The 14237-nt window shown below is 52.6% G+C and overlaps 1 protein-coding gene across 2 annotated transcripts in view; it reads left to right on the top strand.

Annotated features, from left to right (window-relative positions):
• Positions 1–14237, top strand: part of CORO1C (coronin 1C) — a 77492-nt gene that overhangs the window by 22022 nt on the left and 41233 nt on the right. For both annotated transcript variants that reach the window (XM_064168763.1, XM_064168764.1), the window contains exon 2: positions 6995–7194. In XM_064168763.1, the coding sequence (XP_064024833.1) occupies positions 7000–7194 (195 nt within the window). In that variant the 5' untranslated portion in view covers positions 6995–6999. The remainder of the gene's footprint in view (positions 1–6994; positions 7195–14237) is intronic.

The following is a 14237-nucleotide window of genomic DNA, read 5'->3' as shown; positions in this document are numbered from 1 at the left end:
ATCCATTGGGAACAAATTAAGGGTATTTCTGGATCCATCTGACTCTTTGCATTTTTAAAATGCCATTTAGAGGGACCCAAAAATACCTTTTTTTTTCCCCTCTCCCACCAGATGGTAGAACTGAGGGAAACTAAATGGCAGAATTTCATAGAATCATAAAGTGTCAGGGGCTGGAAGGGACCTCAAAAGCTCATCTGGTCCAGCCCCCTTGCCAGAGCAGGATCACCTGGAGCCAGATCACACTGGAATGCATCCAGATGGGTCTTGAATATCTCCAGAGAGGGAGACTCCACAATCTCCCTGGGCAGCCTGTTCCAGTGCTCTGTCACCCTCACAGGGAAAAAATTCCTTCTCAGGTTCACATGGAACCTCCTATGCCTCCACTTCCACCCACTGCCCCTTGGCCTGCCACTGGGCATCACTGAGAGAGGCTGGCTCCAGCCTCCTGGCACTCACCCTTACATATTTATAACCAGGCCACCCCTTAGTTGTCTCCTCTCCAAGCTGAGATTATCAAGTCCAACCATCAACCCAATGCCACCATGGCCTAAAGTGCCATGTCTACCATGGGATAAAGGATGTTCCCCCTCTGTTGGAGCAGAATGAGTGGCAGACCTCCCACTCCCTGAGATTAAGCAGGTTTGGGGGGGTTGGCTGTGGTGTTCTGGTATTGAGGAAGCAAAGGGAAGACAGCATTATCCCACATCATCCTCCTTGGCTATCATAGCCACCTTCTCAGCATTAAAGTGGACAACTTGGGGTTGGACTTGATGATTTCCTTGGGTCTCTTCCAACCTAAGGAACTCACAGATCCCCTGGCACTGGAATGGGTTGCTCAGGAAGGTGGTGGAGTCACCATCCCTGGAGGTGTTCAAGAACCCTGTGGTGATGGCACTTGGGGACGTGGCTTGGTGGCCATGGTGGTGGTGGGTTTGTGACTGGACCTGGTGATCTTCCAACCAAAACAATTCAGTAACAGGTTGACACTGGGCAGTTTGCTCAGAGATAGATCAGCAAGGCAGGGGTAAGCCCTCCTTTATCTTCTCCTTAAACCATCAGATTTGAATCTGGGTGCACAGTGGGATGGGAAGGTTGCCAGGCAGGAAAAAGCCCTGTCCACAAAGCAGGGGACTTTCCCCTTCTCTGAGATGAGCTACACACCCCAGGCAGATGAGCAAGGAGGGAGCTGGTGTTCTTTTCAAGCTTCCCATGGTGTTGCAGCACGTTGGGCTTTGCAAGAGCATCCTCTGGCTTCTTCAAGGTGGCCCTGGTGTCACCTCAAGAGAGATGGAGGTGGCAGGGAGGGAGGAGATGATGCTCCTCTTGTCTAGTGATTGACGCGAGACTTGGCAGCATCCAAGTGGTGGATGCAGAAGTTTGGGCAGCAGAACCCTGAACAGTGTAGAGCTGGGAGGAGCATTTTAGGGGTGGAAATGTCTGACAGGTCTCCAAATGAGTCTGCACAATGAGTTAGTAACTGGGTGTGGAGCTGCATTTTTTAATGCTGCCTCTTAGTTGGGTCCTGGCAGGTTGATAGTGTAGTGCTTCTTGTCTTTTGGGGATCCTGCAGTTAAAACTCACTTTTTCTTGGTGTGGGACAGGGATCATGCTCCAAATCCACCCAGGGAATGGGTCTGGTGGCCCTGGATGGAGCTGTGCCCTGACTCATCCACCCACCCTCTGTGGTGGGGACAGCCACGTGTGAATCCCACCAAGCTTCCCACGCTGGCAGCACCATGCACCATCTGCTTCAGCAGAGCTTCTCCCATCCATTTGGGATAACTTCATCTCTTCCTTTGCCTGGAAACACAACCAAGCCCCACATCACAAAGCAGGTTGGTGTGAGGTGGGGGCTCAGCCTCCTCTCCCAAGAAAAAAGAGAGAGGACAAGAGGAAACAGCCTCAAATTGCACCAGGGGAGTTTTAGGTTGGATATTAGGAGAAATTCCTGCACTGCAAGAGTGATCAGGCACTGGAACAGGCTGCCCAGGGAGGTGGTGGAGTCACCATCCCTGGAGGTGTCCAGAAAACCTGTGCACATGGCACCTGGGGATTTGGTTTAGTGGGTGTGGGGGTGTTGGGTTGGGGGTTGGTCTTGGAGACCTTAGAGGTTTTTTTTCCAAGCTTAATGATCCTGTGTGGCCTTGGAGGTGTGGTGCTGAGGGACATGGTTTAGTGCTGGCCTGGCAGTGCTGGGTTAATGGTTGGCCTTGATGTTCTTCAAGGTGTCTTCATTTCAGTTCATAGCCAGTCCAGACCATCAGTGGCTGGATGCCCTTCATGCCAGTTCTTGGAGACTCCAGCCCACTGCTGGCTGGAAGCTGCTGCCATCTACCTGGCCCATGCCAAGGCAATTGCATGGGGACAGATGTCCCAAAGCCCACCCCACAGCTGGTGCATTCATTATCCATGTCAGCAGAGAAGCTGGAGAGGCTCTTCCCAGCCAGCTTCCAGAGTTGCCCCAGGGGCTGGGTTTTGCTCCTCTACCACCACCACTACACCAAAGAACCTGGTGGCACTTGGGGCTGTGCTGGCAGCAGCTGCCTAGCCTGGGGATGGAGCTGCTGGGAAGGTGGCTGGGGCCATTCCCAAAGGCTTCATCTGGACACATTTGGTGGGAGCTGGAGGGAAGCACTCTGATTACTTGCCCTTATCTGGGAGGAAGCTGGAGTGTTTCACTCCCTGCCTGCTACATTCATTGCAACATTTGTCTGCTCCTCGAACGCTCTGACTGCCGCTTTCCCAGCTCTGATGAGCACTTTCCCTGCCTTATTCAGCTTTTTGTTGCTCTTTAATTCTTTTTTTCCCCTTCTGTTCACCTCAGAGACTACAAAACAGAGATCATTCTGAAGTCTCTTGCTCGTTAGGCTTTCACATGAAGCCTCTGCAGCTCGCAGACAGCCCTACAAGCTTTTATCACGTCTGCTGCAGACAGGCTGCGCGGGGGGAGTTGTGCTGGAGCTGCCTGACGAGGCTCTTGCTGGAGAGCATGATGGAATCTCAGCATCCAGGCACTGGAACAGCCTGCCCAGGGAGGTGGTGGAGTCACCATCTCTGGAGGTGTTCAAGGAACGTGTGGAGATGGCACTTTGGGATGTGGTTTAATGGCCATGGTGGTTTTAGGGGGATCATAGAATGGTTTAGGTCGGAAAGGATCTCAAAGATCATCCAGTTCCAACCCCTTGCCATAGGCAGAGACACTTCCCACTAGAATGGGTTGCTCAAGGCCTCATCCAATCTGGCCTTGAACAACTCCAGGAAGGGAGCATCCACAACCTCCCTGAGCAACCTGTTCCTGTGTTTGATGGTTGCAGGCAATGATCTCAGAGGTCTCTTCCAACCCAAACCCGTCTCTGATTCAGTGATTCTGATCACAGCACAGTGAGTGCTGGAAAGAGCCTCTGGAGATCGTGGAGACCAACCCCTCTGCTAAAGCAGGACCATCTCAGAGGTCTCTTCCAACCCAAACCAGTCTCTGATCCTGTCATTGGACACTGGAATGGGCTGCCCGGGGAGGTGGTGGAGTCGCCGTCCCTGGGGCAGTTCAAGGCAAGGTTGGACGTGGCACTTGGTGCCATGGTCTGGCCTTGAGCTCTGTGGTAAAGGGTTGGACTTGATGATCTGTGAGGTCTTTTCCAACCCTGATGATACTGTGATACTGTGATTCTGATCACAGCACAGTGAGGGTTGGAAAGGGCCTCTGGAGATCACGGAGACCAACCCCTCTGCCAAAACAGGATCACCCAGGGCAGGTCACACAGGAACACATCCAGATGGGTCTTGAAAGCCTCCAGTGAAGGAGACTCCACAGCCTCTCTGAGCAACCTGCTTGCAGCACCCTCACACCAAAGTTTTCCCTCATGTTGAGATGGAACCTCCTGGGTTCCAGTTTGTGTTTGTTGCCCCTTGCCCTATGACAGGACACCACTTTAAAGAGCCTGGCCCCTTCTTCCTGACACCCACCCTTCAGATGTTTGTAAACACTAACAAGATCCCCCCTCAGGCTGCTCTTCTCCCCAGGTCTCTCAGCCTTTCTTCATCAGGCACTGTCCCAGTCCCTTCATCCTCCTCGTAGCCTCCGCTGGACACTCTCTGATATGTCCCTGTCCCTCTGGAACTGGGGAGCCCAGACCCGGACCAAATGCTCCAGGTGTGGTCTCACTAGAGCAGAGTTAGAGGGGCAGAAGAGCCCTGAACCTGCCCCACTCTTCTTCATGCACCCCAGGAGACCATTGGCCTTGGCCACAAGGGCACATTGCTGTCCCATGGATAACTTATTGTCCACCAGGCTCCGTGGAGATGCTTTCCAGCAGGTTAACTCCTAATCCATGCTGCTCCTCCCCAGTTGCAGGACTTCCACACTTGGCCTTGATGAACCTCCTGAGCTTCCCCCTTTGCCCAGCCAGTCCAGATCCCACTGCATGGCTGCACAACCTTCCAGTGTATCAGCAGCCTGCTGGGGCTGGAGCAAGATGCTCTGGGAGGCTAAGTGTTTTTTCCCAGCCTCTTCATGTGCTTTGGGACCTACTGGGAAGTGAGATAGGAGGCAAACTCTGCTTATTGCTATTTTCTTACATATTTTGTTTTGCTTTCCCTAGGGACTGGGGCAGAAACATTTCTCTTGTATGTAAAAGCAAGATGCTGTATGGAGTCTCCTCCTTCTGTGAGCACTGAGGGAGAACAATCTTAGAATCACAGAATCAACAAGGTTGGAAAGGACATCAAAGATCATCCAAGTCTAACCCTCAACCCAATTCCACTAAATCATGACCCAAAGTGCCACCCCTGGAGGAAGTTCTTCACAGAGAGAGTGATTTCCCATTGGAATGGGCTACCCAGGGAGGTGGTGGAGGCATTGTCCCTGGAGGTGTTCAAGAAAAGACTGGATGAGGCACTTGGTGCCATGGTCTGGGTGACTGGATAGGGCTGGGGGATAGGTTGGACTGGATGAGCTTGGAGGTCTCTTCCAACCTGCTTGATTCTATGATTCTCTGCAGTTTTTTTTAACTACCTCATGGAGTGCCAGGACTGGGGGGAATGGAGCAAAGCTGGAGGTGGGGAGATCCAGCCTGGAGGTGAGGAGGAAGTGGTTGAGCATGAGAGTGGTGAGAGGCTGGAATGGGTTGCCCAGGGAGGTGGTTGAGGCCCCATGGCTGGAGGTGTTTGAGGCCAGGCTGGCTGAGGCTGTGTGCAGCCTGCTCTAGGGTAGGGTGTCCCTGGGCATGGCAGGGGGGTTGGAACTACATGATCCTTATGGTCCCTTCCAACCCCGACTGATGCTATGATGATGACTCCAGCACCTCCCTGGGCAGCCTGTTCCAATCCCTGAGCACTCTTGCAGCAGAGAAACTTTTCCTCATCTCTGACCTAAACCTCCTCTGGTGCAAGTTGAGGTCATTTCCTCTTGTCCTATCCTGAAAGTCTCCAGAGCAGGAGACTCCACAACCTCCTTGGAGGGTAGAACAGTCGCAGGCTCCCAGGCTGAGTGTTCACACGCAGTGTTGTACCCATGCCTTCTTCCAGAGCTGGAATTTTCCATGCCAGTCCTTTTCCTTCTCTTCTAACTCAAACCTTCTTAATCATGATTTTCCTCAAGAGAAGAAGAAGTGCTACAGACACACCAAGTTAATTTGAGTCATTAGCTTCTTTCCATTACTCCTTTCTGCCTAGGAAACTACTTTTATGATGATTATGTATATATATATATTTTACAGTGAGATTTTGGAGTTAGAAGAAAGAGCTGGAAGCCAGGGAACATGTGGAACTACTTCACAGGAACACTGCCTTTCGAGAGCTTGCATTTTTATTTACATCTCCTGGACCCTGTCTGACTTGAAAGTAAACAAGTTCAATCTGAGACCAGATCTATCCTCCCAAAATATGTGGAGACTTGTCTGAAAAAAAAACCTGCTTCCAGGATTAGGAACTTCCTTTTTGCTGCACGAAGAGAATGCATTTACAGTGGGAAAACTGATGCCTAACCAGCAAATTCTTTCTGTCAGACATCCTTAGAAGTGCAGATCAGTTGTGTTTGGGGACAGAGTGGCTGAGAGCAGCCAGGAAGAAAGGCACCCTGGGTGCTGGTAGAGAGTAGCTGAAGATGAGGCAGCAGTGCCCAGGTGGGCAGCAGAGCCAATGGCATCCTGGGCTGGCTCAGGAGCAGTGTGGGCAGCAGGACAAGGGAGGTTCTTCTGCCCCTGTGCTCAGCACTGCTCAGGCCACCCCTTGAGTGCTGTGTCCAGTTCTGGGCTCCTCCATTCAAGAGAGATGTTGAGGTGCTGGAAGGTGTCCAGAGAAGGGCAGCAAGGCTGGGGAGGGGCCTGGAGCAGAGCCCTGTGAGGAGAGGCTGAGGGAGCTGGGGGTGTGCAGCCTGCAGCAGAGGAGGCTCAGGGCAGAGCTCATTGCTGTCTGCAACTGCCTGCAGGGAGGCTGTAGCCAGGTGGGGTTGGGCTCTTCTGCCAGGCAGCCAGCACCAGAACAAGGGGACACAGTGTGAAGTTGTGCCAGGGCAGGTCTAGGCTAGATGTGAGGAGGAAGTTGTTGTCAGAGAGAGTGATTGGCATTGGAATGGGCTGCCCAGGGAGGTGGTGGAGTCTCTGTGGCTGGAGGTGTTGCAGCCAAGCCTGGCTGGGGCACTTAGTGCCATGGTCTGGTTGCTTGGCTCAGGCTGGGTGCTAGGTTGGGCTGGCTGAGCCTGGAGCTCTCTTCCAACCTGCCCCATTCTACGACTCTGTGACCCAAAGAGCCAAGCCCTCTGGAGGTGTTTGAAAGGAGATCGGATGAAGCACTTAGTGCCAGGGGTGAGTTAATTAGCAGCTGTTAGGTGATAGGTTGGCCTCGATGACCTCAGAGGTCTTCTCCAAGCAGGTTAATTCCGTGACTTTGAGCATCCTCACCGGCGCTGAGCAGCAGGGGCACGACCCCACCTTTCAGACCAGCTTGGTTGCTCCTCGGGCCGGGCTAGCACCTAACCTCTTGCCGTCCCCCCCTGCAGACACGATGAGGCGAGTGGTACGGCAGAGCAAATTCCGGCACGTCTTCGGGCAGGCGGTGAAGAACGACCAGTGCTACGACGACATCCGCGTGTCCCGCGTCACCTGGGACAGCTCCTTCTGCGCCGTCAACCCCCGCTTCGTCGCCATCATCGTGGATGCCAGCGGCGGGGGAGCCTTCCTGGTGCTGCCCCTGCACAAGGTAAGTCTGCTCTGCTGCTGCACTTCTGGAGTCCCTCGCTCCTTTTGTTACGTGGAATGGTTTGGGTTGGAAGGGGTCTGCAAAGGTCATCTTGTGCAACAAGCTTGTGCTGAGCAGGGACATCTGTGATGGTTTGGGTGTTACCTGCCCCCCCGTGATGGTTTGGGTGTTACTTGCCTCCCATGATGCTGTGGGTGTTACCTGCCCCCTGTGATGGTGTGGGTGTTACCTGCCCCCCGTGATGGTTTGGATGTTACCTGCCCCCTGTGGTTTGGGTGTTACCTGCCCCCCGTGATGGTTTGGGTGTTACCTGCCCCCCGTGATGGTTTGGGTGTTACCTGCCCCCTGTGATGGTTTGGGTGTTACCTGCCCCCTGTGATGGTTTGGGTGTTACCTGCCCCCTGTGATGGTTTGGGTGTTACCTGCCGCCTGTGATGGTTTGGGTGTTACCTGCCGCCTGTGATGGTTTGGGTGTTACCTGCCCCCTGTGATGGATTGGGTGTTACCTGCCCCCCTGTGATGGTTTGGGTGTTACCTGCCGCCTGTGATGGTTTGGGTGTTACCTGCCCCCTGTGATGGATTGGGTGTTACCTGCCCCCTGTGATGGTTTGGGTGTTACCTGCCGCCTGTGATGGTTTGGGTGTTACCTGCCCCCCTGTGATGGATTGGGTGTTACCTGCCCCCTGTGATGGTTTGGGTGTTACCTGCCCCCCGTGATGGTTTGGGTGTTACCTGCCCCCCGTGATGGTTTGGATGATACCTGCCCCCCGTGATGGTTTGGGTGTTACCTGCCCCCTGTGATGGTGTGGGTGTTACCTGCCCCCCGTGATGGTTTGGGTGTTACCTGCCCCCCGTGATGGTTTGGGTGTTACCTGCCCCCCGTGATGGTTTGGGTGTTACCTGCCCCCCGTGATGGTTTGGGTGTTACCTGCCCCCCGTGATGGTTTGGGTGTTACCTGCCCCCCGTGATGGTTTGGATGATACCTGCCCCCTGTGATGGTTTGGGTGTTGCCTGGCCCCATGATGGTTTGATCAAAGATCACATTGGGTGATTCTGTGCTCCACAACCTCCCTGGGCAACCTGTGCCAGTGTCTCACCATCCTCACTGCAAACAACTTCTTCTTCTTCTTCACATCCAATTTCAATCTCCCCTCTGTCACTTTAAGCCCATTCCTCCTCATCCTGTCATTACAAGACCTTGTCAATAGTCCTCCCTCAGCCCTCTTCAGATACTGGAAGGCCACTCCAAGTTCTCCTCAAAGCCTTCTCTTCTCCAGGCTGCAGAGCCCCAACTCTCATAGCCTGTGCTCATAGCAGAGCTGCTGCAGCCCTCTGAGCATCTTCATGGCCTCCTCTGGACTGGCTCAAATAGTTCCATGTCCTACTTGTGTTGAGGACTCCAGAACTGTACACAGTGCTCCATGTAGGGTCTCAGGAGAGCAGAGTGATGATGCTGGGCAGGAATCCTGATACTGGGATGTTTAGAGGCCCAGTGCTTGCTGCAAGGTGAGATCAAGCTGAGGAAAGCCATCTTGAAGTGCTGGGACAATAGATAGTAAATGATGGTGTTCACAGCACAGCTCAGATAGAAGACAACACCTAGGGAAGGGTGGGAGAAAGGAGACAGAGACCTCGTTTTGGTGTGGTATAGTATCAGAAGAGGACAATCTGTTCACTGGGGAGAACCCCCTCCCTTGCCCTGCTGGCCACACTTCTCTTGCTGCAGCCCAGGACTCGGTTGCTGTCTGGGCTGCACCCATGCACTGCTGGCTCATGCTGAGCTTTTCATCAACCAAAAAGAAGCTCACAGCATGGCAAAATCCACAAGCACATATATACACAATATATACAAGTATTTACAAGTTAGAAATAATACAGAAATGAGGCACTTAGTGCCATGGTTTAGTTGACTGGAAAGGGCTAGGGGATAGGTTGGACTGGATGAGCTTGGAGGTCTCTTCCAACCTGCTTGATTCTATGATTCTATATAATCCAAACTCCTTCCCAGAGGCCCAGAAGGCCTCAAAGCTACCCCCATCTCTTCTTCTTCCCACTCTATCTCAGATGGACAAACATAACAAAGTAGAAGCCAGCAGCAGCCAGCAAAGCTTACATGTTAGTTGCCAAGATTAGAAGTGAGGTATCAGAACAGATCTGGGTTAAAAGGAAGTTATTAGATCCAACAACAGAGACCAGACAGAGAAACAGACAATGTGAGAGTACAGTTTTTATCCCTCTCAGCAAACCAGTGGATGACAGAGATGTCATCATTATTTTCTTTTCACAACCAATGATCTAATTTCTCTCATTAAAAAGTTCCAATTGGCCTCAAACCAGCACAAGGCCTCAGCTACCTCCCTGGGCAACCTGTTCCAGTGTTTCACCGCCCTCCTGGTAAAAGAGCTTCCTCCTAATGTCCAACCTAAATCTGCTCTTCTTTAATTTCCAACCCCTGCCCTTCATCCTATCACTGCAGGCCTTTGGAAACAGTCCCTCTGCAGCCTTCTTGAAGGCTGCTGTTAGGTTCCTCCCAGTCTTCTCCAGGCTGAACGACCACAGCTTCCTCAGCCTGTCCTCCTAGGAGAGGTGCTGCATCCCCTTTGATCATTTTTGTGGCCCTGCTCTGGACCCTCTCTCCAGCAGGTCCATGTCCTTCTTGTGTAGAGGACACCAGAGCTGGATGCAGTACTCCAGGTGAGGTGTCAGCAGAGCAGAGTGTCAGAGTCACCTCTCCCAGTCTTTGTTGTCATTTGAGCACTCATTTGTGATGAACGTCAAGGTTGAGCTGTTTGTGGTGACAAATGTCACTCAGTGGTGCCATGAAAGAAGTCCATGTGATGCCTCTGTAATCAGTGTGGTGATTCCTGCACATTAAACTCAGTAAATAAGTGGTTTGCTTGGCTCATCCCAGCCAAGCAAAATTCTTTATGGCAGAAGTTTCTATGTGGAATCACCCTCCTAATGAAGGCTCTTTATGTATGACAGCAGTTGGTCAGGTTCTTCCACTCTCAGGGCTCAGCGTTTTCAGCTCTCTGAGTATCACTTAATTCAGGAATGTTCTGAACCAGAGTGCTGCCTGCAGCCCTACGGCAGAGGGATGTGAAGGAGGGAGCTGGTGGACTTGGCATCTGAGCTGGTCCATCCTGCTGCCAGCCCCTTTGGTTGCTCCTTCTCTAGGTAGTGTAAGACAAGAATAATCTTGGGAAGCAAACAGCTCCTCCAAGGACCATCACAGCTGTCCTGCAGCTCCCCAGGCCACAGGGCTGTGTCCAAGCTTTATTATGGTTCAGCCAGATCTTGTTATCCCATCAGATACCAAGGAAAGGGCAAAGAGACACTGCTTATGTTTTGAAGGTTCTGCTGCTGAGTGTCAAATCAAACACCTTTCAGAGAGCCTGCAGACACACTCTACTTCTTTCCCTTCTACTTTACATGGGTTTGTGGAGCCCCAGAGGTGTGCTTTGAAGAATCACAGAATGGCCTGGCTGGAAAAGACCATCAAATCCAACCATCACCTAACATCTCCTCATACACAACTGTTAGGTCATGTCCCTAAGTTCCTCATCCAAACAGCTTTTAAGCACCTCCAGGGGTGGTGACTCCAGCACCTCCCTGGGCAGCCTGTTCCAATGCCTGAACACTCTTGCAGCAAAGACATTTTTCCTCATCTCCAACCTAAACCTCCCCTGGCACAGTTTCAGGCTGTTTCCTCTCCTATCACTCATAACCTGGGAGAAGAGACCAATCCCACCTGGCTCCAGCCTCCTTTCAGGGAGCTGGAGAGAGCAATGAGATCTTCCCTCAGCTTCCTTTTCTCCAGGCTCAACAGTTCCCTCATCTGCTCCTCGCAGGGTTTGTGTTCAGGACCTCTCAGAACACAGAGAGAAGTTGGATTCCTGTCCATCAGCCTGAGAATGGCTGGATCAGAGGTTTAGAGGCAGGCTGAAAAGATGGATAGAGAAGACTTCCTAGCAATGCTATAGTTTAAAAGCACACAGATAAGGAGGAGCAATGTCTCAGATTGAATTAATTTCCTGTTTCTCCCTGGTAGTGCAGGGAAGAAGCTGGAGAGCATCTTTCTTCCACCCTTGTTGGAGAACAATGATCTTCTCTCCCTTGCTGGGATGCTGTGTCTCCAGTTCTGGGCTCCCCAGCTCAAGAAGGGTGGGTAACTGCTGGAGTGGGTACAGCAAAGAGCTACAAAGATGCTGAGGGACTGGAACATCTCTGTGAGGAGGAAAGGCTGAGAGAATTGGGGCTGTTTAGTCTGGAGAAGAGCATACTGAGGGAGATCTGATCAATACTTCAAGGTTGGGTGTCAGGAGGATGGCACCAGGCTTTTTGCAGTGGTGTCTAGTGACAGGATGTGCTGGTTTGAGGCCATGGGTTCCTAACCCACTACACAGATCAAAGGGTAACAGGCACAAACGGCAGCAGAAGAAGTTCCACCTGAACATGAGGAGGAGATTAAGGGTGCTGGAGCCCTAGAGCAGGCTGTCCAGCGCACTGGTGGCGTCCCCATCTCTGAAGGCATTCCAAACCTGCCTGGATGTGTTCCTCTGTGACCATCTCTAGGTGACCCTGCCTTGGCAAGGGGCTTGGACTGGATGATCCATAGAGGTCCCTTCCAGCCCCCACCATGCCTTGATTCTGTGAAGCTTAACCAGCAAATTCCTGTGCTGAAAAGCCTTTTTCTGTAGTATTCTCTTCTTCCTGACCCCCGAGCTTCTCTCTTAACTATACCCTTTAAGATGTGCTCAGTCTGTCCTCAGCCCTGTCCTTCTCCTCTAGAGCTCCCTTTGCAGATCTGCCCTGTTTATATATAGAAATAGTGACCAGAATTGAATTTAGCATCCCACATGGCAAGTGCATTGCAGGAGCACAGCAGCCAGTTCCCACTTGTGCCTTGGTTGTGCTGAGCAGAAGCAACCAAACCCCCCCTCAGCCTCCTTTAAATAGCTCTCCATTTCCCTCATCTTCTTTCCAGCCCTTCTTTGCAAGCATTCTGGTTTCTGCTCATCTTCAGGCCACGTGTCCTGCTCTTGCCCAAGCCACACAGGGTGGCAGAGATCTCAGTCAGGAATTCCTTGCTTAACACAGGACGCTGTTGCACTCCTGTTGCATCACAGCTGAGGGCAGAAGATGCACACCCCTCTTCTTTTCTCTTACTTCCCTAAGGTTCTGGACAGTGAGAATGGTAAAATACTGAAACAGGTTGACCAGACATGTGGTTGGGTCCCCATCCCTGGAGACATTCAAGATCAGACTTGAAGTGGCCCCGGGCACTAGCCTGAGCTAGTTGGAGATATCCCAGTTGATTGCAAGGGGGTTGCACAAGATGACCTTTGAGGGTCCCTTCCACCCCAGTGCAATCTGTGACTGTTTCCTCAGTCCCTGGCAGACATTCCTGCTAATTCTGAGTGATTTGGCTTCCTAAGTGCTGTCTAGTTTGAGATTTTTAGCTTCATTCAGTTATTCCTCCTGCCCTTCTCTAGATTTTGTCATTGGCTTTGTGCCCCCAGCGATGCTCACGTCCTGTCCTTTTTCCATTCACTTAGAAGATGTTGGAGGTGAATGCTTTAAATGGAGATGAGAGTTTCACATCACTGAAAGAATCAAAGCTATTAGCAGAAGTGATTTTAATATGAATGTCTGGAAGTGTGACTGAAAGTTCAACGGCAAGGTTCGCTTTGTTAATTACTGTGTGGAACCAGCACAGAAAGGTTGGAATCAGGTTGGAGTGCTTTAAACAGGGACTGGCAGAAATAATTGATGCATTTCATGCAAAGCTGGAGGAATTCTGTTCCTAAACCCCCCGCTCTGATATGTTCTTTTGCAATGCAGCACAGCACTGGCTTTGCTCTAACCAGTTCCTGTCTTCCTCGGTTATTTTTATCTCCTCTGCTGATGAAATTGTTCCTTTTAACACCCAAACATTTTAATTTCTATGTGAGCCCCTTGAGTGGAGGGGCTCCCACAGCAAGTGGGAACATCGAGTTCCCACAGCAAGGTCCTCACTGTTACATTCAGGGTGGAAAAATACAACAAGGGGTCTAATTTAAACCGTCATTTTGGGATGGCTTTTAAAACTGAACCATAAAAATACACTTGCTGCGTTTCAGAGCCTCCAGGAGGCTGCAGGGAAATGGCCCTGCTAGAACTTAATTGCATCATACCCAGGGTTACTGTGAACTACTGCAGTTGTGGCTTGACCTTCTTTGATAGGTGAGCCCAGTCCGCCTCTAGAGGATCTCTGCAACCCCAAAAAGAGGTTTTCACCCATTAAAAAAGGAGGCTTTACCCCTTTAAATGTCTTTTTCACTCGTTTAGACATATTTTTCCTTCCAGTTTTCAGCAATCTGTTGGGGGTTTCTTGCTGCAGTGGCTTTTTGCAGCTGAGTGGGCAGCTGCCAGCTCCCTCCCTAGCTGTGGGCAGGGGCTGGGGTGGTGATTTTAGGAGCTGGGACCCCGCATCCAGCCCCATGTGCGGGGGGAGAGGGACGCGGAGGCGTGGTTGGGCTGCCCGCTGGCCCCGCCCCCCCTCCTGCCCCGCGCCCGCTCGCGCCGCAGCGGCACTGCAGCGGCCGCGGCTTTTTACCTTATATGGTCATGGCAGCGCTGGCGGCCGCCGCTGCTGCTGCCGCCTTAACCCCTGCGCGCCCGCGGAGCCGCCGCCGCTGCTGCTGCTGCCTTAACCCCTGCGCGCCCGCGGAGCCGCCGCCGCCGCTGCTGCTGCTGCCTTAACCCCTGCGCGCCCGCGGAGCCGCCGCCGCCGCTGCTGCCGCCTTAACCCCTGCGCGCCCGCGGAGCCGCCGCCGCCGCTGCTGCTGCTGCCGCCTTAACCCCTGCGCGCCCGCGGAGCCGCCGCCGCTGCTGCTGCTGCTGCCGCCTTAACCCCTGCGCGCCCGCGGAGCCGCCGCTGCTGCCGCCTTAACCCCTGCGCGCCCGCGGAGCCGCTGCTGCTGCCGCCTTAACCCCTGCGCGCCCGCGGAGCCGCCGCCGCTGCTGCTGCTGCTGCTGCTGCTGCCTTAACCCCTGCGCG

The sequence above is a fragment of the Pogoniulus pusillus genome, chromosome 30 (assembly GCF_015220805.1).
Source record: "Pogoniulus pusillus isolate bPogPus1 chromosome 30, bPogPus1.pri, whole genome shotgun sequence".
NCBI classification, from domain to species: Eukaryota; Metazoa; Chordata; class Aves; order Piciformes; family Lybiidae; genus Pogoniulus; species Pogoniulus pusillus.
This window is presented reverse-complemented; position numbering and strand designations above follow the sequence as displayed.